This window comes from Anopheles ziemanni, chromosome 3 (assembly GCF_943734765.1).
Source record: "Anopheles ziemanni chromosome 3, idAnoZiCoDA_A2_x.2, whole genome shotgun sequence".
Taxonomy (NCBI): Eukaryota; Metazoa; Arthropoda; class Insecta; order Diptera; family Culicidae; genus Anopheles; species Anopheles ziemanni.
Window position 1 is genome coordinate 55,872,721 of NC_080706.1, and position 26,393 is coordinate 55,899,113.

General features: G+C 43.9%; 1 protein-coding gene across 1 annotated transcript in view; it reads right to left on the reverse strand.

Moving 5' to 3' along the window:
* Positions 1–12,012, reverse strand: part of LOC131288561 (uncharacterized) — a 111,718-nt gene extending 99,706 nt beyond the window's left edge. The window contains exons 1-2 of the mRNA XM_058317705.1: positions 11,946–12,012; positions 708–925 (exon numbers count right to left, since the gene is read on the reverse strand). Of these exons, the coding sequence (XP_058173688.1) occupies positions 708–925; positions 11,946–12,012 (285 nt within the window). The remainder of the gene's footprint in view (positions 1–707; positions 926–11,945) is intronic.
* Positions 12,013–26,393: the final 14,381 nt, after the last annotated feature.

Here is a 26,393-nt window from a genome sequence, read left to right on the forward strand (position 1 = left end):
ACAGGATTCTAAAATTCGATTCAATCTTATTAATATGAATCTTACTAAACTCCATTGAAAACTGGATTGACAAGCTATTCCATGCTTTTTAATTTTACAAACGATAACCATAGACATTGAATTACATTCATGAATCTCAATATTACTTAAAATTACTTTTAAAAACTACCTACATAACGAAAGTAATAAGTAAGTACTCATTAGTTTAGTTTTCACTAATTTCCTTTCCCGTTTCCGGTATATGGTTAAATTTCTAGAACTTTTGAAATGAAACAACAAAACCAAAAATCATCAAATTTTGTCGCTCATCTTACAGGTACTACGCTATTCTCATTTAACACGTAGACTGGTACGCTGTTATAGTACAGTTTATTAATACAATGAATATTGTAATAATTTGATTAGAAATTTTATTGAACCAACATGGTAGAATTGTGCGACCAATCGTACTCAATTTTTACATCGGAAATAACACTCTATTAAAATATACCCTAGTAGGGCATTTCCCCTCCACCAGGGCATTAAGTCCCAATTTTATCCCCACTCAATATGTTTTTGAATTCAATAGTTCAAATATTTAAAAACGTTTCCAAATACCCTTTCTACTTCAGTACACTAAAAACATTATTTTAATTAAATGACATATTCAAAACATTACCTTATGTAACATTAAGCGATATATTTTCAAGTTGATTGTGCATACTTACGTCGACTTTAATGCCGGTGAACGGGAATATCTTCGCCGGTGGGTTCTCGAACGGCGAGTACCGATAGAATTCCAGCGTTCCTCGGTACCATTTGACGGAGTAGAGCGGGGCACCTTCCATCTCGTACTGGCAGTGCAGCTGCGCCTCCTGGCCGCGCCTCACCCACGGTGGTTTGATGGACAGTGAAAGATTCCGCAGGCCCGTGCTGGCCACCGATGCTTTGTGAGTAAAAACACAAGAAAATAAAAACAGATGAAGACACTCTGGCTTCGTTGGAATAGACAGGCAGCCCCCCACCCAAGGTGAAAATCGAACGAAAATGAACGGATGAATGGAGTTGAAATTTATCCTCCCCGGCCCCGGGGTTTGCCGCTGGAGCGCGTTAATTCTAGCACAATCTTCCATCGATGCTCTGCTCCTTCGCACCAGCCCCACGTCTTTGCGACCGGCCGAACCGAACGATACGACCACAAATCCACACGTGACAAGACGCTACGTGAAGGCGAGGGAGGCGGCCCGACGAGCGCAAAAGCGTGCCGGCAAACTCTTCTGGGATATAAATATCCCAGCATCGCATTTTGATCCCTGAACTCGGAGGTGGGAGTGAAAAGAGCGGAGGGCAGCTTTTTTCAGCCGAAAAAAAAGGAAAGCCTATTGACAAGAAGTTTATCGGATTTCGGATCGCTTTTCGGATGAAGCGCATTTCTTCTGCGAGATCTGATTTCTTTATTTGGAGTAAAAGTTCGCTTTGATTTCCTTTGCCATCCCCGGGGGAAGGAGGATTGGTTCGATCATCACACCGTCTCGCGTCGGGTGCTTGGAAACGTCTTGAACCTCGGGAGAGTTTCCGAAGGAGGACTGATTCATCGCCATCTTTTCACCACACTCTCCATTTAGGGCTTTCGTTACCATTCCCCATTCCCGTCACGGGTGAATTGATTCACGGTGGTTATCTGGTAGAATGCGATTGACTCAACCGATAGTAACTACTTTATGTTACGAGGCTAAGATTTGATCGTGGTGTGAAGTAGGTATCACTTTTATTATAATATCACTGAGGTGACGACATTACAACGAAAAGTAATAAAATAGTTGTATGATTCATAGACATCGTCAAATTGATTGTATTGTATCTTAAGATGTTGATTGATGAGACAGAGTTTGTAAAAATCCAAGCCATCCATATACATATTGTTTTACAAAATATTATTATAACCTAATACCAATATATCATTAATCATCAAGGGGGTTCATACTGTGGCGGTTGCTGCCACTAACTTTAATTTAATAGTACTTAAAAATAAAGATGAATAATAAGACAGAAAGAAACAAAAGTGATGAATTTTGAAAAAATCGCGGAATAAAATGTTTATTATAAATACTTTTACGAGTTTAATAATTAAAAAGTAATTGTCACACGTGTTAAAAATTAATTGCTATCAAAGAAAAGTATAATTTTTTACATTTAAAGCATGTTACTTAAACCAAGAACTAAAGAAGTATGCCCAGCTTATGACATCTTATAAAAACCAAAACTATTGTGTTTAACACCTTCTCGCTATGTAAAGGATATAAACCATAAAGTCTCACATTCAAACTATGTTATTTAAACCAATAACTAAAAAAGTATGCACTTCTTCTATTAAACCAAAGCTATTGTGTTTAAAACCTTCTCGCTATTTTTTGAAAAGTGATTGGTTTCTAGTGTGTTGTGGCCATAGGTAAATGAGCAAAACCAATTCAAAATAAATTAATATAATCAACATCGTGAAGTGTGAAGTGACTTTTCATAGAATCATAAAATTATTAATCACATGATCATCACATTTATGTAAGCTCGAAAACAAGGCCTTTGTTTAGTGGTATCGCCAAACCCCCCTTTTAAGTATGGGGTTTATCATCGTAGGGCGTTTCAATTATCGCAACATTATTGCAGCTTCGATGAACACGAAAGGCCCCGCGTCCCCATTACTTGCTGCAAACCCCTGCAGGTGAGCGGAAAACCTTCTGATATCTTCAGCGCCCTGATTTAGCCTGCTTGAATCCATTCCGAACACGCACCGAAACCCTTCGCTCAACAAATAAATCCCAAACGCCACTCCTAATTCATTTGAAAACGACTTCGGAATATCAAATATTGATCATATTCTCTAGTGCCCTGTGGTCGTCGTTCGGTCGATTGGCCTTATGCGCGCCCCAAACGCTTGCCCGAGCGGGTGCGCGTGGAATTCGGATACGCATTTACCCCAAATCACGCACCTACGCACGTCTCTCCACCGCTCCTGACAGGCAAACAAGTCGGAAAATACCCTCGATGAGCTCAAAGGCACTTGTACGGAATAGCGCTATATCCTGGGCTGTGTGTATGTGTGCGCGTGCGTGTGTGTGTGAGGGGGTTGTGGACGAAACGTTTGTGTAATTTAACGCCCCACAGCGAAAAGTCACCCACCGAAGGCGTTTACGGACGATCCGCTGAAACAAAAACCAACGTCAAGCAGCATCGCCGACAGTTCCCTTCGGGGTGAAGACTTTACCCATCCTGTTGCAATGCTTGGAGACCTAGAGAACCTTCTGCTGGAGCGATAAGGAGTCTAATTTTCCAGTTCGATCGAAAGCTCAGTTGTCGTCGTTCAATTTCAAGGGAAGTTTTTGGTTGAGCCAAACTGATGAATTTTGTCATCATTATCGGGTAATTGTGTTGACACAGGCCAGTGCGCGTCCCCGGTGCGGTTGACTGAGTCTCGATTTTCCATCAATTCCTTCTCCAAAAGTTCTATCTATCAGCGGCCAGCACGGCTCAAATAATCAAACTTCTTCATCTCACCGCCGATAGAAGGACGACGTCATCGGCGGACGATCCAGCTCCAACCCGACGACACGAGATGCCAGAAAGTAATAAAGCTGATCCAATATCAGACCATCTTTCGGAACCGGATACCTCGCGGTTGAATCGCGCAGGCTAAACATCGAATTCCTTCTTTTGACGCTGTGGGAATAGAAATCAAAGTGATGAACTTTTTCCCGTACCACGCCAATCGAACGCTACCGGTGGAATTTCTCACTCAACGACTCAAAAACAGCCAACCAACCACCCGTCCCACCATCTGCTTCACTTTTCAAGCCTCTACCCTCCCTCCGACCAGCCCTACTTCATCATTATAATCACCATTTTCGACGTAGTGATTACTTTTCTATTGCTGTTTCGCGAGAAAATTTATTTATTCAAAAGTCATGTCGAAATTCGTCACCGCGAGAACCGAAATCGCTCAACCGTGGCCGCGAACCCTGATCCCTAACGAGCTGTTTTGGTGCGGCTGCCTTGTCATTGTTTGTCACTGCCCCAACCGTCCCTCTCTCCTTCCCCAACCTGGCGCTCTAGAAGAAAAGTTAAAATCGAAAAGATAAATATACACTGCCGGAGATGATGGCGTTACCGGCGTTAGCTGAAAAGACGCCCGGGTACAATAAATGGCGACCCACCGGTCACAAAACCGACAGGGACGAAAGATACCATCGCGTGACCATTACTGCGTCCTCCACTTTTCACGCATCTGGCACAAGCGAAAGCGTGAATGGTTTTCACATTATTTCACTTTGTATCTCGCGTGGTAGCGCAAGGGAAAATGCCGGAGGGCTGTACCATGTTGAAAAAGTGAAAGTACAAACCAACAAACAAAAAAAGCCTATCTACCAAATTCTGATCCACAAAACAGCCCACTCCCATTCGCAAAACGGGAGAAATATTTTAATCTTGCCCCTAACCTTCCTGAGCGGCCGGTCGGTGGACCTACGGAGATCCGAAAGCTTGTCAATGTATACACAGTGTTGTGTTGATTAATTGGCGATGTCTTCATACACCGAAATGATTTTATAATTTTGAAACTTAATTTTTGTTTATTCTCCTTTTCCCGGTGGAGCGAGTTTTCAAGCATATCAACCTTCGCGCAAAGAATAATGCAGATTGTCATCGTAATGGAGGCGCCCAGCCGCTTGTTGATGGGGACGCCTGGTGGCGCACAAAGAATGACGTTGAGGATGAAGATGAAAACAGTAATGGCCTTATCCTGCTTTTGCACCCTTCGTTCTTCAGTAAATCTTACTTCGCAGGATTATGTGAGACTCTACAATTAGTTCGACAATAATCGTAATACAATTAAATCATTACTCACCCCAGAAGAACAACAAATTGAAATGTAGAAAAACTTTGTTCACTGCCAATGCGAGTAATGTTCTACACCATTAAATAATTTTTATAAAAATATAAATACATTTGTTCAGAAAAATAACTTTTATCTAAGAGTTTAACAAATCGTAAACTAGAGTCTCTCTTTTGGCACGTGATGGGAAAATTCTGACTAGTATTTTCCCATTTTTCATTTTCCAGTAGTTGTTATACCTTTGAGTATTTTTATACATTTAATAATTTTGAAGCGTTATAGTTACGATAACTTCACCAAATTTTATTATTACCCGTCAGACATTGTACGAAAAATATTTTTACGTATTTATATCCACTGTACCATGTTTGTTTTGCCATTTCGATGGTTTTAGAATACGGGTATCCCACAATCCTTTTAGCAAAGAATTTGCTGAGCTTTCGGATGATTGTCGAATTAAGCAGCAATTTTGGAAACTATAGCTTTCAATTGTCCAGAGGCAGGGTATTGGGGTTTGGGTATTTACTATGTGGCAACACTCGTCTCACCTACATAAGTTAAGTCTTTACAAAAAAAACTCTAAAATCAATAGATGGGAGACCATTTGATTAAAAATTTTCGGTTGAAAAATACTCATCCCAATGTGTCAATGTGTCAAACCACAATTTTGTCTGAAGATAAAACATACCTCCCTCCCTCTTTCAACTAATTGAAGATGTCAGCTATGTAATTAAATATAATTATATCTTTAAGGGAGTGTAGATTCTATATGTAAAAGAGTTCCTCACATGATTCAAGATAAATGGAAGTTTTCCCATTTAAAATAATAAAGCTATAGCAATCAAGTAATAATAATAACACCCTCAATATATAAATTTTAACAGCTCTGCTCGGATTATCTTAAGGCCATTTCTTCATTAATTTTGTTTCAAATACTATTCTGAACGTTACATCCACACGCAGCATCCAGTTTATCGAGAGATAAATCAGTTCTTTTTCCCCCATGGTTATCTCTCGATTGTGTGTTTATTATATTCTGAATGGATCTGCAACATAAGCTTCGAAGAGTCCTGTAGCGTTCGATTCGGAAACGTGCCTTGTCAACCGGTCGAATTATTTCCGTCACCCACCGGAAACCCATGCATTTACCGATGAACTATATGTGGCAAACCTAAATATCTGTGTTGTTGCTTGCTTTTTCTGAAATAAAAAAAAACTTTTCTCACGCATCCAAAGCGTCTCCGCACATCGAATGGCGCCTTCCAATGGCCTGAAGGTTGGTAAAAAATGATAAATGTATCGTATTTTTCACTTAACATCGGTTCCTGACCAGCTGAGCTCAACATAGAATAAAGTGACAGTAAAAAAAAACATCTAAACTTTAACATAGGTTCATTGGCTCTAGCAAGCAGACGTTGGTCTCGATCGTCTACACTACTAGGAAAAGCTTGCCCACAAGAAAAAGGTATACGTAACAGAAATGATTTATCGAAACTTTTCGCCAACGGATTCCAGCTCGTTCGAGCGGCGACAGTCCATTGTTTGGCCTTTGGGGATCAGTGCAGCATTGCGAGTACGGAGGAAGAAGTTGAACTGAACTGGTAAGGAAAAAACTTGTCATTACTTTATCACTTGTCTGTGCCGCTAAAACGTTGTGAAGCAAGCAGGGAGCAAAACCACTCGTCGCAACACATATTACACATGGCCACAGGATCAAATACCTACTTACTGGCATGTGTTAGTGGTCGAGGGAACTAAAACTCCTTCGAACCAAACGTTTCTTCCGTTCATCTTCGTACGGACTTGAACGATAGGCGTCACCGAAGTCATCCGAAATGTCAAGATAAATGGGTCCAGATTACAATGTTAATACATTAGACCTAGCGAGCAGGGGCCTTGTTGGCATCGAGAACAAAAAATGGAACCAAAAAAAAAGAGGCCCTTTCCTTACGTTGGCTTCACCACCAACCGGGAGTACTCAAGAGTTAGAGTGACATACTGGTAGGATTGAGACTTTTTCATAAATGAAAAAAGTTCCCACATATTGTGTTCTTTTCCTGCTCACAGCAGGAGCGTTAGAGTGAATTCCGTACGCTAACCTGGCATAGGGTCACCCTTCCGAGTCTTTTACGCACAGATTTTCAGGGTTTTCCTCTCCCAAGCGTGCCAGCGAAGCCAGATGGAAAATGAAATATACAATTTTCTCAGCCCGTATCTCAGCTTAAGGTTGTTGAAAAAGATCTTCAAAAAGGCGCCTACACCCCGACAGCATACGGAGGAATCAATGCGTACGACCAGTTATCACAATAGAATCGAAAAGAAACGAAAAACTCGAAACAAAAAGCAGAGAAAGAAGAGAAAGACATGTAATTTATGTGCTCTATACCACGCCGTACAGTAATGTTGGTTCTCTATTAACTCTTACCCAAATATAAAATATTTGTACAACTAAGATAAATCATCAATGCTTTCGAAACTAAACACAATTAGGTGATTTAAGATCGGATGGTTTACTGCTGCATTTAAATTAATTTAATATGGCTTATATTAACACCACATAAGTCAAATGTGACACAATTTGTTGAAGTATTTTAACAGATCAAATCAAACCGATTGTACATAATACGATTACGCACAACTTGCAAATAAGTTTCTGATCTTGGATTATTTTACGATAGTTTCGATTAGTTTGTTCATAAATCTTGACTTTACGACAAAAACAAATCACAAATACTTACGTTAAATACACCAAATTACACAACATACTTGGTTTAGCTTGGCTTTGTTTGGTTTGACCGTCCTTATTATCCTGATCTTACTAGCTGTACATTGATTTATTTGAATTTGGATCATTTTCAACTGTGGAAAAATGGTTGTATGCGATTGCGTTGCAAATGCAATAAAGTTCTGAAACGTCATTTTTTATTCGTGCAATGTATGTTCTGCGTAACGTACAAAATACGCTCATTTTCAAGTCGTTTGAAGATTTATTCTTATGTTCTTCAATTGCGTTTTAGACTATTTTTGATAAAAACGCTTTCTTTGGTACGTTCGTATATATTTTGCTCATATTTTGGTTTTTTTCACACCATAGGACATTATGTTACTAGAAGTATTACAGATAGAATGAAATTCAAACAGCATTTACTATTCTAACCGAGCGGTGTTCACCAAAAAAAGTATACAGCTTCGAATAAATCACTTCAGAAAAGTTGGTCTTTTCTGTCACGTGACAAATACACACACTGGGAGTACAGCATGACTCCCACCTCACAAAGAGGACCCGAGAAGGAGGTTAGCGGTAGGGAAATATGTATGAACAAGCAAAGCAAAGTCCAAGCGGAGCACAAGATTGTTGATATCAGTACACGATCGGGATTACATGGGGCAAAAAATAAACCCAAAGCCCGAAAAGAAACAGACGACGGATATTTATGACGTTTCGTTTCGGGCAAGAAAAGTTTCGCATCCTTACGTTGGCAAGGATGGGCCACAAGGAAAAACTAAATAAATAAAACCGAACCGGGTGCCTGACGAGCCACAAACACAGCGAGCACCCATTGAACAAAGAGTAATTCGTAAATGTACAGGGCAGAAGAAATCAAAGAGCATTTGGCTGGCACTTTCATTATCGTTGATTTGGCCGTCTGTTCCCTCCCCACAGCGAGGTAATGGAGTTTTTCGCAGTTTTGTTCTTTTCGTTCCGTTCATTACGGTGGGTATCTTCTGGGCTACCTTCCCTGCAATCGACCATTTCCTTCTCCCGTCGGTCAGTCTCATTGCGTGAACGGGCAGCAATAGAAAAGGCATTTCCGTCAGCGTTCAACCGTTCCCGTTACCTGGAGGGAAACTAATTAAACCGGAAGATTAATAGACTCGTTTATCCCACCACCAACACAATCCCCCCCCCCCTCCCCACCCAAACCTACCCTGGTGGTGCACTTTGTTCCGCTTGGTTACCCATTATCCATCCTGCATCGCCCGAGGAGGGGAACACGAGAGACACAGAGCGAAGCGGAGCCAAACCTGCAGGCCCTCGAAGCAGTATGTGTTTGAGAGCGTTTTGCTGAAGACGGGAAATCCGTTCCCTCCCACTACACTCCCCCCGGGGATGGTAAAATTGCACATTTCGGATGGTGATAAATTTGGCAACTTTGGCGAAACCCAGTTTGCCCCACATGCAAAGGAATGCTACCAGCGTCTCCGCCATAAAACTGGAATCATCCCCCGGGACCGTGAAGTTGGCACAAAGTAATAGTAGCATCCGGCGGGTCACACACTCCGCACTCACACACACACGGACCATATCCATGCCCAAAGAATAGCATCGGAGGCGACCAGCCGGCGTTCTCGGATGCATCATTTACCCATCGCTCGGGGACTCCAATTTGCCCTTCAAACCCCGACGTCGGCCCAACCCCCTGGACCGTTTTCAACCATTCTCCCCATTCCCTTGGCCCACCGCTGCCGAACAAATACATTCCGTTGAAGAAAACGCATAAATCAGCATCCAACGCTCTGACGAATGGAGCGGAGGCTGCAAAAGGGGAGTCGCGAGGGGTTTGGGGGGTTGACTAAAGCACGAAACTATGCAAATTTTCCCGTGACCGAAACTTCCGTTCCCCGCCGACCCTGCATTGATTGGCTGGCGTCGCGTGTAAAGAACGAGCTGCAAGGAAATCCAAGATCCCGAAAACCGCCGCATAAAGCTAAGATTGCCCAAACGAAGGCCGATATATCGATTCCGACCCGATGAGATGCAAAAACCCGTCGTCCAAATCGCCCACCAATACACACGAGTACAATGGACAACAACCCTTTCTTCCCAGAAGTGAGCGAACACAATCATCACCTCTCCAATTGGGGCGAAACATTCGAGCCCAAACTCCAATCGGAAGGGGTCCGGGAAAAAGGTTCACGGCCATACCCACACCAGGGCGTGGTATAACGAGCGTCGAGCGAAACGCAAACGTCCCCTCCACGGCCAAACGGATCCGGCATCGTGTTAAAGTGAATGAGGCGGGAAACAGCTTGAAATTGGATTCGCTTTAGCCGTGAAAGCGTCTCGCAGCATCAACACGACGATACCTGCCTGGTCGGTCGTCTTCAGTGGAAAAACAGGCCCGATGCAAGTCCACCGTAACGAACACGGTGTCCCACTAACGGCCCCCTTCCTTCCGGCACCTCGTGAGAAAGCCTTCGCCAGCAGTCCGTTTATTCGATTTACTTAATGATGCGTATTAAGCAGGATTTGCATTTGTTTGGCACACTCGCATACGACCTGTACCTCCGACACGAAACCGTTTTCCCCGGCAACGGAGCTTGGACGAGCTCCGCCAACCCCAAAGGGAGTGTTGGTGACGCTGGTTTTTGGGAATGTTCTTCGAAACTTTCCCCGGCAACGGTGCACAGCTCCGACCGGTGGGATCGCATGATGCCGCGACCGTATCTGTATGCAAATGTGAGCACAGGTATGGTGCCGTTCCTTGGCACGTACACACCGTTCCCGGCAGGGGTTCTGGCGATTGGTTTCCGCTAAAATAAATAGAGAGTTAATTTGATGTCTCGCAAAGGCTTGCTCGCATTTACTGTCTCATTGCGCACGTCCCAAGACGAACTGTGTGGTTTTCAAAAAGTAACAAGGAATTTGGTGAGCTTGTTGCTTTATTATGAATTTTCCTTGATTTTTCAAAAAGGCACTAGCACAAAGGACAACCGCCGTTTCAGCTATTTAACGTTAATTTTCAACTTGTTTCCGGACAACTTTTCCATATGAAGCACTTGTTCACTTTACAGTTCTGTTTACGACGGATTTTCATTCGTCAGATGATCGCTAAAAATATCGCAAAGCGCTTGTTCAAAATGTTGTTTTCGTTTGAAAATCTGATGGTGATTTGTCTGTTGATCCTCACTTTAAAAATCGCTAGCAATGACAGTAAATTTATACCGAATGTGTAATTTGTTAGCATAAAAAAAGGACCGTGAGCTTTTATATCATTGTGGAAAAATTTTGAAACTCACATGGTTTTTTTTTCATATGCTGTTTATTTTTTTATGGGAACCCAGGTAAACAGTTATGTAACAGTTGCATTGTGGAGGCGGGAAAAGACAGTGTACCTATGTGGTGTTGTCCACTATTTTTCAAGCATTACAATATTGCATCATTAATTTAATGAGAATTTTGTTGCGTCAAATTCTTGCATTCCGGAAGGCTTTTTTTATTGCTTTACCTTATCGTAGCCCTTTAAGTGCTAGAACATGGTAAAACAGCAATATTCAGGAACTTTATTTGTATATCCATACAGGCATCGAACAAAACCTCCACACTAGCCAGAAATCAAATTCCCGTTCAATGTCTATACTTTTTACAACCCAATGAAAAATTGCACATCAAACCTATCTTTACTTCTGTTATTTGACAGCCGTAAAAAAAGGTTCTTTCCGTACTAAAAAATACGACAATTTTTAAACAATAACAAATGCTGCCTGTTTATCACAATTTCGGGGTAGTAAAAAAATAAACCAACGATAAAGCGCCTATCTGTTGCTTTCGGTCGTGCTCGTTCGCAATCATATGTCGGCGAAACAGCTCAATCACCAATCACCTCGTAAAACGAAATGTTCCTCGTCCAACCATGATAACTGGTTTTGGATAGCGGGCGCTACAGTAAAAGCACGTAAACATGTTTAAAACCATCATAACTTCACGGTTGCATTGCGAGTGAAAGTGGTACTCAGATAAACCAGTGAAACGTGGTGGTATTGCCTGTACCAGAATCACGGTCACTTTTTTGGCCCGAGAGTAGCGTTGGATTTAAAAGCCAAAGGGCGCGAAATATGCGGGACAAAATGATGCATCACTTTCTTTGCAGTTCCAAATTGGTTCCACAATCGGAGCGTTCCTGACAAACGACTTCCGCCATAATTTTCCATCGGTTTTATACGCCATTGCCTGAGGGTGAAATCCCTAAAAGCTTTCTGCCATCCATTCCGTGTCGTTGTTGTCCGCGCTACCGCAACACTCTCCGGGGCCGGTGTGTTGGTGATGTACCCTGCAAATACCACACCGTCGAATACCTACCGCAGAAGTGAGCAGACATGAGTACTATTATTGCATTTATGAAGATACATTTATCTTTATCAGCCATCACTTAACGTCCTATTAGCATTGCAGCAGCGCGCATGAAACGGTAAAAAGAGAGAGAAAAAGAAAACAGTGTTACTTAAAATGTGAAGAAAACACATGGAAAAGAGGTGAACCACTGTACATTGTTAAATCACAAACAGTAATGAATAATGTGGAGAAGTAGGAAAAAGAGAAGACTTGTACAGCGTTTAATATCATTCATAAAGAAAACTTTTCTCCGCCTGGTGCAAAAAAGAAAGAATATCCTGAACGGCCATATACGACATTCAAATCGGAAGCACACCAACCTTGCCCACAAACGCACATACGCGCTCACTCAATTAGGCATAAATATTTTATGTGAAACAACCAGCATCCTCCCAGCCCGGCCAAAAGGCAACTGGGCTAAACCTAGAGCTTCTCCTTCGGTTGCATAAAAAAGCGGAGCAGCAGCAGAAAAGAGCAACATATAATGTAAGAGAAAGTGAGCGACATTTTGTGGCGGGAAGCGGGCGGCTTCGGGCGCAGTGGGACAAGCGGGGCAGATACAGAAAGAACCGATGGTAAACAGCGGAGAGAACATAAAAATTATGCATAATTTAGTATCACAAGCCATAAATCTCGGATTCGGAGATTCTGGTTCGGTTTTGCGTTGGCTGACGCTCCCATTCGCCAATTTCCTCCCGGTGGTAGGACTCTGCCCCAGGGCTTCGCACTGACTCGATCCGCTGGCGTGGTTCTGGTCTTTCGTTGATCCTCTGTGAAACTTAAGCTTCGTTATTAAGCTTTGCGCTCATGTGCTTCTCATATGTATTTAACGTTATTTTACCGTTGCTTCGTACTCCGCAATCCAACCAGACGACGACACAAGGTACAATGCTAACCGCTATGCAGCACGAATTCGATGACAGAAACCCATCTTTAACTTGGACAGTAGTGTACCTATATTGAAACTAAGGATTTGAGATGAATATTGTTGCATCCAAATCAAAAAGCTGAAACTTTCCACCAACCACCATGCGCCTCCATCATTTACATTCTCTTTTGATTAATTATTCTTATTTATTAATTAGGTTTAACAGTTACTCACCAATCAAGCATCAAAAGTATTTGTATTTTGTAAACTAATCCTACGTATCACGTGAATCTGTTGCACAAAGGTTTAAATTGGTGGTTACATTTTAAGCCGTCCAATTGAAACAAGAGGATTTGTTGTTCAATCAGCGCCCGTTAATGGCCGCATAAGGTCAATAAACTAAAAGATCCCACTTGTACTGTTACTTTTGCGACTTATACTCCATTCAAACAATATCGGTTCGGTAGCGGGGACGAGTTAAATCCCCTCCCGACGGTGGTGGGAGAAGAAAAGGAGTGGTTTACTAAACCTTTTCACGTGGCGCTCATTAAAAACGATCGCTTTATGTTTCAATCACCGTTGACTACGGCCGGAGGGCGCTAGCATCAACATCATCGTTGGGATTCAACATAACCGACGGCTAATCCGCAGTCTTATCGTTGTCCATTTCGTTTTCATAAGGCGCTTCACTTTCCAACACCGGCCAGGAGCCAATTTCTGTTTTCGCTGTGAGATGTTCAATCTTCCCACACCGAAATCCATCCATTTAGTTTGGCCACCAAAGTTCCAAGGTTCTATTTAGCCTTTTTTTCTCCAGGAAACGACCGCACGAAACGACCTTCGCTTGGGTTTGCACCTTTTCTCAATATTTACCGTTATTTTCTCTTACAGCTATTAGCCTCACCAAAACGACTTTCAATTCGTAGAATGAAGTGAAGCAAATTTCAATGAAAAGTAACCTAACTCATTAGACAAAATTAAATACTTTGATTGGCGAGAGGCGTGGGTTCAAAACCCAACTAAGGCCGGACCATCCCCTGTACGAGACGACTGATTATCCACGTACACGTAGGGAAAAAGTCTAGTAAGATCTTCAAGGGCAGGCATGACCAATGCCAGTGATTACGCAAGCATGGTTGGTAAGAAGTTTTGTTTCTCAATAATACAAGGAATTAGCTGAAAATCAATAAGGATTAAGAACGAATGAGTTATTTAATACAAAATGCATATATACGAGAATAAATAATAAAAACCTGGGGTTCAATATAACAACACCAATAAAAATGCAGGATCTTAGATCAGTTCAGGAGGAAGGTTGCCACCATACAAACAAATATAACGTAGTCTACAAATTCTAACAGAACCATTCTTTGTCAGTTTGTAGTCAAACACATACACAACGAAAGGCGAACACAGTTTTAAATATAAATGTATATTTAGTCAACAAAAAAACAAAATTATCGCTAAGTGTTACTGTCAGCTAAAATGTTTCAAGTATAAAAGTACAATAATCCACATTTTTACAAACTCTTTCTGCTTCAAACTTTATTAAACATTATACAATTAAAGTTATATTTATGAAAGTGTTGCTACTAATGTGCTGTGTAAACGAATTTTTGACAGAAACAAGCTACCTAGTTTTTTTTCGGCGATTCAACCTACCTTCAGTTTCTAACATCGTTATACGTTATAAGGTACAAGACTTATTAAAACAAGGAACAATAAAAATACTCAGAAAGGAACAATGTTTGATGCATTGGCTAACTCATATTTGGTATACGCTCATGTTAAACAACCGTAACTACCATTCAGAAGGTTATTTTCCAAGATAAAGCGCATGTGTGACACAAATGAAATTTTCTCAGTATCCCTGCGAACCTATCTACGCGAATGATGAACGATTTTCCCTTCACACGAATATATTGGACAGTATTCGTGTGAATTCACGAAATTTCACCGTTCGTTGCTCCAAACCAATCTGGGTACCAAACATCATAGCCGTGTTTTCCTTCATCTCGTCACCTCGTATCGTCCGAAAACAAACCAAACAAGGGCCTGCCCCATTGATAGCATGTACAATTTGACGTTAGTAGCAAACAGGGCTTTGAAAAAAACGAATACGATTTCACCTCTACACCCCCGATGGATCTTTGATTGATTGACCGAAGGGCTCATCCACCGCATGGTAGAAAAAAGTGGGCAATCATGAAACAACCTGAAAACGCAACCCGCTGAAAACGAGTCAATAGCTAGCGATAGGACGGGGAAAGAAAACAGTGAAATAATCGGAGCAACGAAAAGGTGGACAGCAAGACAAAAAAAAGTCTGTCAAATAAATCAAATGGTTTGAAGTGAAAATCAATTTAGAAAAGGGACGGCACCGAGGTGACGAAATTTGATCGAACACCCGATGCAAAAAAGCAGAACATCGCTCATTTTATTTTTCAGTTCGGAATGTTCAATCGCAGACATCGATAGCCGTAGTAAAGAAAAAAAAGGGAAAACATGCTTTCTAGGGCACAGCCATTTGAAACGCATTTGCCAAGGGAACTAGGAAAATATCAACGAACATGATGTTTTCTCCCGGCCCGGCGTGATGATAGACAGCGAAGAAGATTGCTCTACTGAAGTGAAAGCGCTGATGGTGCTGCCAGGGACCATAATAATGTTGCAATGGTACAAAACCAATCCGCCCCATTGAGGTTCCTGGTGGGGGCTGCCAATCATTAACATCATCACTAGCATCGACAAGCTAATTATGCATTCAAGTACAAATTCACCGAAAAACCTATGCACATCACATTGTAGTTGCTTCTGTGTTAGGAGGGCACGAGCGCCTCCAATTTCTGTACTCTGCGGGAAACCGAAACTAATTATTTTAAATAAAGCACCATTCGAACGACCAAATAGAATCAGGCACTTTGTTGATCGTGGCAAATGTTTTAATTACAATCACTTTACATAAACTTTAGTGTTGGTACTTGCGCACCGCTACAGTTTGTTCTCAAAAAATCCTCATTCTTATTATGATATGTGTTGGCAGTGATATTGAAATAAAATTTGTCGGAATTTTCGGTATCGAAGAAACCACAAATTAGTGTCTTTATTCCGATCTAATTATCACGCCAACGTTATCGCGAAGAGAAACTAATTGTGGCTCGCGCAGCCCTTTTATGCCCTTTCGGCTGAGGCTAGAGTCGGTAATCGATGGCTGCTGCATGGGCCGCATCCGCTGTCACTTTGACTGTGGCGCACCGACAGCGACGGTGTTGCGGTCTCATTCTAGCCGCAACATTCCCCCGGCCAGTGACAAAACAAAGTGTTGTCACTCTCTCTGTCCGTCCTGCTGTCGGCTGGCATCCAGAAAACCATGTGGTACGACTTCTAGAACGGCAATTTCGTGGCGGTCGATTTGTAGACACCGTAATTCGTCGCTACCGGCTTTTCGTTTACCGTTCGTAGACCGGCGAACCCGTCCATACTTGGCCACGATGGTCTTGACGTCTCTCTGCCAGCTGCCCCGAGGTAAGTAACCACCGGCAGCAACCATTTCATCTTCCTTCTTTGCAGGTCTAGGCTTATCAACAACGGAGGTCGGTTTTCTCCCGTCTGCACTTCCTAAAGGAATATGGTTTGGCGTGATCGGTAAGTCATCCAGGTCGTTCAGTGGTACGCATGTGAGCGGCCTAGAATTAATAACATTTTCTTTTCTTTTGTGGTTAGTAAAACTTCGTCCATCGGCGTGCGTGGGAGATTCATCCGTTGAAGCATGTTCTTCACGGAATCTACTAACCGCTCCCAGCACCCTCCAAAGTGTGGCCCACTAGGGGTCACTATCTTGCGATACGACACAAGTACTTGGTGTTTGCCAGCCCACCATCGAAGCCCGGGTTCCACGCAAGCGTCACGAAGTTCGAACCCAACTCCACCGGCCTCAGCTTCGTCGGCTTCTCCGGTGGTACCTTCGGTTGCAGCCGGATCGGCACCTGGATGTTGTTGAGTGTGTTCGCCACCCGGCAGTGGTACTCGCCGTAGTCCTGGTGGCGCACGTTGCTGATCTTCAGGATGCTCGTGTACACATCGTTGCCGTCCGAGTTGGTGACGATCTCGTAGTGGTCACCGGTGTTCAGCAGGCTCGTGCCGAACTGCCACATAAACTCCGGCTTCGGGTAGGACTGCACCTTACACAGTATCTCCACCGTCTCCTTGATATGGTGCAGGACGATCAGTGCGTACTCGATCGTCAGGTGCATCATCGAATTCGCCTTGTTGACCGCGTTTTCGTACAGGCACGTGTACTGGCCGCGATCAGTTGAAATGAGCCCGTTCTCCTTCGGGCGCGCCATGAGCGTGCTGTGAACCGTCACCATACCGTTGGCTCCCCTCTCCCGGTTCGTCTTCACCTCGTACCGACGCAGCTCGGGCGTAATCTCCACGTCATCATTCAACCAGGTGATCAACGGCTCCGACTTACCCTTCGCACCGCACATCACGAAGAAATCCATCTCGCCCGCCTTCTTGATGATGTTCGACTGCAGCTCAGCCAGAAACTGGGGCGGCTGGTGGATCTCCAGCGTCGCGCTCGTCATCCCCCCGTTGTCCAGCTCGTTGTATTTGCCCTCGTACGGCTTCATCATGTTGATGCCCCGGCACACGTACGTGGCCGTATCCTCCGCACGGACGTCGCGCAGCACCAGCGTGTCGCCCTCCTTCAGCCACTCGATCGTCACGGGCGGCGAGTTGGTCGCCACGTTGCACTTGATCTGCACCGTTTCCTTCTCCTCGGCCGCCTTGCCCAGCCCGTCGTCGGCGGAGCAAGTGTAGCACCCGGCGTCCTGCAGCGACACCCGGTGGATCGTGTGCGTCGGGTGCGACAAAATAAAGCGCCCGTTACGCGTCCACTCCACCTGCTTCGGCTTCGGCTTCGCGTCGATGTTGAACTCCAGCTTTGCCGTCTGGTCTCGCTCCACGCTCAGCGGGTTCTCCGGCCCGATTCCGACACGCGGATGATAGTTCACGGACAGTGACGTAACCGTCTTCAGCTGCTGAAACTCCTCGCGCAACACGCTCATCGCTTCGCTCAATCCTTCCGGGTGAAAGAGAAACCTCTCCAACGCCTCGTACGCCATTCCGTTGCGATCCTTTTGAAGGCGGGAAATGTTTTCAACGTCCGAAATCCGCTCGGCTGTGTGATTCGCCGAACCTTCAACATAAACGGATCGCCTGCGACGTGAGACGTTTTGCACCGTGAGGATTTTCGGCAGTGCATGCGCCTTTGTTGATGACAGCACACCCGAAACACTCTCCTTCAATCCAACGGAGTGTACTTCCTGTCTCACTCCATCTCCCGTCCACTGCAGGCACAATTGATCTGGAACCCTGACCAACCTCAACGGCCGATCATCGTCAGTCGATGATGTCCCCTGAATGGAATGATCGGATGGGTTGACCTTTCGTCCATCAGCGTCATACATTTCAACCGATGCAGTGTCGTAGCCGAGCAAGTGCGGGTTCGAGTTCTCGAGTACGCGTCCTCGATCGGTGACTGCGGTAGTGGTGTTAGTGCATTCGTGTTCCGTGTTTACGTTCATCTCCGGGGTGTCAGTGACGATTAGTGGACCGTAAACAAACTGACCCTTGCTTACGGTTAGCTCGCGATGGGTGCAGCTATTCCTGGAGGAGATGCTCGTCTCGAAGTGGTCATCCTTCCTGTCCGCGTTGTGGGTAAACTCCAGCCCGTGTGCAAGTGCTAAAGTGTGACACTCGCTAGCCACTTCCGCATTTCCGCAATGCGTGTTGCACCCATCCGCCATCGCGCCTCCATCACTCGTCGATCTCGTCCCCATCGCGCTCTCACGCGTCTCGCGTGCGGTGCTCGACGGCCCACCGCTCTCCGTTCCCGGACCCGTCATCGTCTCGTGCCGGTCTCCGATGCTGAGCTGCCTCCGTTCGGCTCGGGGATAGTCAAAACTATCGGAACATCGACTCCATCGCGCAAAATCCTGCGATTGGTGTTCCTGGATGCTTCCTGACCGGGTCGAACGATCAACCGTGATCGTCAGTGCGTGAGGCCAGCTTCGGTCGCTGGGGTCTGGGGTCGTTGATGCTGCCGCGCCATGACTTGCGACAGGTCGTTCACCCGAAGTGAGGTGAACGCTCGGCGGGTCGCTTGGCGCCATCGTGGATTCGGCGGCAGTGCAGTGGCTCAACGGGTCGCTCGGCGCCATCGTGAAATCGGATGGCCGCGTTCCCGGAGCAATGTAGTGGCTCGACGGGTCGTTCGGCGTCATCGCGATCTCGGATGGCCGCGTTCCCGGAGCAGTGTTGTGGCTCGACGGGTCGCTCGGCGCCATCGCGAAATCGGCTGGCCGCGCACCCGGAGCAATGTGGTGGCTCGACGGGTCGCTCGGCGCCATCGCGAATTCGGATGGCCGCGTTCCCGGAGCAGGGTGGAGTTTGGACGGCTCCCGTTGGGCCATCCTTTTCTCGAGCGCGAGGAGGTGCTCCTCAAACTCTAACTCCCTTTGCGAGATTTTGATCTCGAATTCTTCTCGTTCCAGCGCGAGACGTTTCCGCGCCAGCTCTAGTTCGCGATCGATGATGGTTCGTTTTGCGCGCAATGACGACGCTGCGCTCGCGCTTCCATCTGACCCCGCGTCACTAAGTGCTTCTTGGGTGTTCTCCATTGGACCGGCGACTCGCGATGTACACCCTCTGGTTTTATAACACCGTACGAACCGAATTTGCGAAAACACTTTCAACACGACCGGGTAACTTTTACTTCTATCCGCGGTGCAAACCCTCCGGCTTTACAGCACCGTTCGAATAGAGGAAACGTAATTTGTGGAATCTCGGTTCCACAATGCTCACACAATAATTTGTGGAATCTTAGTTCCACAATCCTCACAAACTAATTTGTGGAATGTTAGTTCCACACTCACAAACCTAATTTGTGGAATGTTGGCAGTGATATTGAAATAAAATTTGTCGGAATTTTCGGTATCGAAGAAACCACAAATTAGTGTCTTTATTCCGATCTAATTATCACGCCAACGTTATCGCGAAGAGAAACTAATTGTGGCTCGCGCAGCCCTTTTATGCCCTTTCGGCTGAGGCTAGAGTCGGTAATCGATGGCTGCTGCATGGGCCGCATCCGCTGTCACTTTGACTGTGGCGCACCGACAGCGACGGTGTTGCGGTCTCATTCTAGCCGCAACAATATGTGTATTTACGTTTACATATCGATTCAATATGAAGGTAGATATAAACTCTGAAATATTTTCTTTACAAAACATGGATTTTACAAGCATTAATCGGACGATCGATCATTATTGAATTACGCAATGCACGAAAAATTATATAACCATCTAAATAACGCTATGTGAAGTTGAACAAAAAATTTAAAATATAAAAATATTAAGTGATGGTTCCTTAAATCGGGTTTGTATCACATTTCAAACATTCAGTATGAATAGAAACTAAAATAAAGATTTTTCAATCCATATTGTTCAACTACCAAACTAAGAAAGGAATTATGCTGCTTTGAATGCTAAAACAGACAATGTTATTTAAAAAATATGTATGATCACTCTCACTTCTATGTGTGAGAAAAAATATGTATGAGGGGGTCCGCGACAGCCGAGCGGTAGCGCCGGTTAGAAAATCGGCCCATGAGCGCCGAGGCTCACCACCTCGACGGCGTGGGTTCGAATCCCAACCGAGACCGGACCCTCCCCTGTACAAAAGGACTGACTATCCACGTACAACAGGAAAACATGTATCGTAAGCCCTTAACGGGGCAGGCATGACCAAGAGGTCGTTACGCCAAGAAGAAGAAGAAGAAGAAGAACTTCTTGATTCTTGATGATCACTATTGAAAATAATATGGTTTTAAAAGGTGAATCAAAGTATAATAAATCATTTTGCTATCTGCAGATTGTATAGATACAATTTTAAAAACATACTGTAACTAGTTTCAGTCATAATCACACACAAGCACATACACAAATACATACACATAAAACCACATACGTGATAATATTTTATCTGAAAATTGGATTCCTGCTTTTTCACTCAAGGCCGATTTTGTTGCACCATGAACCGTAGATGCAGCCCAGCTCTAAGCCAGAGTTCGTGCCTTTGATCCTCTTGCTTTTGTCATGTACAACGTTGTAAGGACATTTTCATGCTACCAAGCCCAGCCTCGTGTACAGCCATTTTCAAAGGGCATACATACAAAGGGTACATGCATACGAGCCTGAAGCTTCAATCGGCCGTTAGTGATTTGCAACGGGTTGTTGTGCGTAATATGCTCCGATCTTGTCCAGGAATCGTGTGGACAACTAATGACATTGTTTGCCAGTGGGATAGAAACGGAAAAAATAAACCCAAACGAGCACCGGCACACATGAATTTGGGCTGACCATGCCGCGCTTGCACACCAAGTTACTGGAATAGCAAGGCATGTGTTTCAAACAGCAATAGGAACACGGTGTGAGGTGTGAAACCGACTGATTGCATCTTTGTTGTTTAGCTTAGATCGTCCTTTCGTACACCGGTGTGGGCGTGTGTGGTCACGTGCATACAAAAAGGGTGAATCATGGCCGAGGTTCCGTGCAACGCCAAACGGTGAACTACCAAACTGGGTAGGTGCCTGGCTAAATAATCAAACATACATGCAGCGACATTTCCAACCATCGTCCTAGCGGTATGCACAGGAGCACAATGCGAAAGCAGAAACACAAGTTCTTCGTCCTCGGCGAGAAAGTCCAGTAAAAAGTACACTACACTTCGATACGATACGACCTCATCATCCTGCCCTAGGCTGACGATCCGATAACGAACAACCGGGGAGACAAAGGCACGCTGGCAAATACCAAACACTTTCCACTTTGGCCCAATGGCACTCTCCCTTTGCCACCCTAAACACACCGCCGTCAATGATGATGGCCTAGACAGACAGTCAGTCAACTGAACCACACTGCACATTTTTTGACAGATCGGGGTATGTGGCGACATGGCCGGAAATGAGGTGAAAACTCTTGACTCAAACGAGCCTCGAAACGATCCGCAAGTTTAGAAGCAGACCGAGAGTACCCGGCACGATTGCTACATCCCCTCGTGACGGCTCACCGGCAGACGGTGGTACTTTGTGGCCGGCTGCTAAAGTCTTTGCGAACATGAAAACTTTATGCTTGCTCTTTTTCTTCTCACCACCCTTCACAAACTCGATAAACTTCCACCATCAGTGTGCGGGTGTTGGAGATTTCCAGCCAGCTAAAACCATGACCGCTCCATGGCGTGACCCAGGCAAGGGTTATGAAAGTGTGTAAAAGTCGTTTGGCAAGAGAAAGGAAACCAGCAAAACCCTTGCCCAAAACGCCGGCTTCCTGTGCCATGGTGAAGATAAAATTTCCGTTTCCACAAGAAGGAAACGATGGCGAATGAAAGGTGAACATCATTAGAATAAAGCTAGTCATGGATGAGGAAGCCTTTAGATTTCGCTAAGATTGAACAGTTGAACAATGTTCCTTTTGAAGCGGCGAGAACTCTCCAACGAGTGGGTCAGATGAGTGCTTAGCAGGTATTATAAATGTTTTGCAGTGTCAAATAACAATAAATGTAGTAAAACAGAACTGTCACCAAGCTTGAGGCAGATAGGTGCATAAAATATATGTAGGCTACGTGATAGTTGTACACGCACTCTAAATAAAGTTCGTCCAAACACATTCACAGGTTTTACACCATTATTTTATTAGTCTTCTACGCATAGACAAATTCCTTTGATTCTTTTTGATGCCAATATGCCAAAGACTTGATGTTAAATTAAAACTTCTCTCCTTAAAAAAAATGTATAAAATTTATGGATTTTTTTAAACTAATTCAAATTCAAAAGTATGAGGATTACATTTATATTTTTTTATTATTTTTATTTTTTTAGTTGATATCAAAAATAATCAATAAACGCAATATTAGGATCTCAGAAAATGTGGAACAGAGCAGTTTACAATGATTGAAGATATCAAGAGTTTTCTGATTTTTATAATCTCAAAACATTTAACTTTACATGCCCGATTGACGGTTAACCCTTTTTCTGAAAACGGTTTTGAAAAATAAAAAATCAAGCTTAACGTGCTGTTTACGTTCAAAACTTATGCGCTGTTTTCGTTTATGTCAACATCATTCCTTGTTCGGATTTTATTTTAAATAATTATTATAATCGTAGCTATTACATTGATATTGTCTAATGTAAGAATTGGTTATAGTTTTGGAGTTTCCACACGAACACTCGTTTTTATATAACGGGTATTCGGATCAACAAGCAATATTGCGTCGAATCGATTTACTTAAAACTGGTATCCAGTGAATCATGGATTACATTAACCATTTTTATTTCCTTAAAATTCCATCATTTTTTTATAGACAACTATTATTTATATGCAATTTAGCGCTACAGGTTCTTATTTCCATAAATTTGTTCATCATTTTATTCATTCAATATTTCCGTATATCCCTCCTCTTGTTGATAATGGATGTTTTCTTGCTACCTCGAATCCAAAAAATATCATTTTTACTTATGCCGGAAATGTTGAGGATAGAAAACGAACCATTTTTCAAAAACGCAATATTTTCCACATTGCAATGAAGGCGAAATTGCTTTAAGTTCACAGCAACTGTGCGTAGCGCATTGAAGTGATTTTGCATCACCAGTAAAAGAGAAGGAAACCCTCTACTATCAACAAAATTAGACATGCTCCCGGAAGAATGTCGGAGAAACTTATTTAAGAAAATAATCCACCGCACCAACTTTCGATCTGAAGTATTTCAGAAAGTTCGCGAATACATTCTACCCGCCATTCTTGGCTGCGATTCCTTCTGGCCGACGTTGACGGGTCGCCCGAGTGCGAGTAGATTGCGCTTTTCCCGCTCGCTGGGACAAAATCAACAGCAAGTGCACAACCCTAATGCACAACCCGGTGCAGTGCAGGGTGTGACCGGTGCCGTACGGGAAAACTTGAAACAAAACTACAATTAAAAAGGACACCGTTAAAACGGACGACGCTGCGAAAGGACGGAAGCACCGGGCGCACGAGCAGGAAAGTGACCAAACAGAAGCACCAGCGTGCAACGGTGCAATGGGAAAAGGATTTCCGGGCAACCGGAAACTACCACTCCGCCATACCACCGCGCCATTACTTACTCAAACGGGGGACTGCCCGTGCACCGTTGCTCGGAAATGTGTTTGTGTGCCAGTGTTGCGCACGATGCCTGGCTCGATTCTTGGCGAAGATCGAACTCGTGCCTGCGAAACGCTCCGGTGTCCTCCGGTGGCTGCGCTCAAGTCCTTCGCCGCGTGCTTGAGAACGTTTGCCCCTCCCGGGGGAGAGATGAGCTGCTTAGTTATGCACTTTTAAAATGAACAGGAAACTCATGTTCTCGTTTGGTTTTACGCTTCGTTAATTCACATTATCCAAATTGTACCCGCCGCACATGCACTGCGCTGCTCGTAATGCTTGCATACACATAAACACACACACACTGGCTATGATGTATAACATCCACTAACTTCTGTGATAAACATGTGCATTCACTTTTGTTATCAATTTCTTTACTCGTCACTATATGTACAAAACGTTAATTACAAGCGTGTTATTTATCTTGACGAATTATTTTGGATACGTTTTTAGCTTGAATGGATAAAACCTCTGCTTGCTAGTAGCAATGAACTTAATGAACACGAAACTTTTGCAAACTAGGTCAGTAAAATTTCGCCTTTAGACTTATTTGAATGCACCATTTTTGCTTCAAAAACCACGAAATACGGAAACGTAGTCGACAAACCGATGTTACGTCAAAGCTTGATAAACACAATGATTTTATCAAGAACTTAATAAAATTTGTCGCGTTGGAGCTAAGTTTTATTTCCGCAAGACCAAGTGGGGATTTGCTGATGCACCAATTCTGGTAGAACTAAACGACAGATAGTTATCCCCACATTGGCGGCCGGACTTTCTATTTTCCGTCCATCACACCTTGACAACTAACACCCTCCCAGGTCACTGCTGCCACCCCTTCGGCACACCCATGCCACACAAATTTATACAGATCCACAATGGTAAACACCGCAGGTCCACTGACAACCGAAACGGTCCACTCACCATCGAAACACACCGCAAAACCACGTACTAACGCTTTACGACTTCGTCACGACAGGCTTTGAAAACACGGATACTGTCTCGACAACACACTATCCCGACCGAACACCGTCACCTTCCTTATCGCCCGGGCGAATTTCGCATACTGAAACTGTCCAACGGGCTCGTGGTTGGACTGGGTGTAGTAAACCGGAACACAATCCCTTCGAGAGTCCTCGGATCCGAGCCGAGCCACCATTGGATGCTTATCGCCAGACCAGAGCAGCAAACAGAGAGATGACTGAGATGAATCTGTACAGAGAGGAAGAGAGAGAAATAAAAGCATGGAAGGAGCGGAATAGATTTCTCTTAATGTCCTTTCGAAACATCGGTACGAGTTGCAGTATGCTCAGAAACTTGTTGTCCTCATTTTTGACTGCGAAGAAATTCTGGCCAACGGAATGGAAGGTTGAAACCAGTTTTGTTTTGAATATTTAGATCCACACTTAAAATTTGTCGTTAACAAGATTTGATTAACAATGAGAATGTTTTATTATAATTTTCTAAAACCGATCAGGTTTGGGTTTGGCGTGATTACAATATTAACATATAAAATAATATGAACGAGTTTTTTTTTAATACACATTCAAATGTTTAGTACATTAAATACCCCCTCAAGAAGACTTTGCATTGATATATGTATAATACTGTTTAGATGTTTTCACTGGAAGTCAAAAAACCCAAAACATGCTGTTCTTTCATCTCCAGGGCTGGGATTGGCATCATTCACCACATACCGGCATTCAGACAATTCCCTGCTGTTTTCCTCCCACCCCGGATGCTCCCAGAACCACAAAGAGAGTATAAACAGAGCAGCGACATGCCATCATCATTTCGCTTTTTCGCTCTATCTCTCCCTCGCTAGTTCTCTCTCCTTAGCGAACCTCTCTTGGTAATAATTCTTCGGGTGGCGTCGGATCCTAGCCAACAGGAAGCACCAGCTATCAGCTTACACCTGTCAGGAGCAAGGGCATCGTGTTTTTGGATTTCGAACCTGATACATTAAAAAATTGATTATTTAATCTATCTAGTTATAAGCCAATGAGCATTACAGCTGTTTCAAAGCAGTATACTTCTTGCTATAATACGCCTAAATAACAAGCGAAAAACTCGTTACAACGTACTGCTAATAAGATTAGATGCTTTCAGAAAACTCTGAATCAAATGCTGGTCCACTATGGCAACCTTATTTCACAATGAACATCAAATGGTTACTCCTTTTACCGGCATTGTCTCGCAAATCGTTCACGCAATGCTCGTTGAGCTAAACGTTCATCGTCCTCTGTGCGAACGCTTCGCCACTGGAACAGCGTGTAACGCCGTATAACGACGATAATCTAATCCATCTGTGAA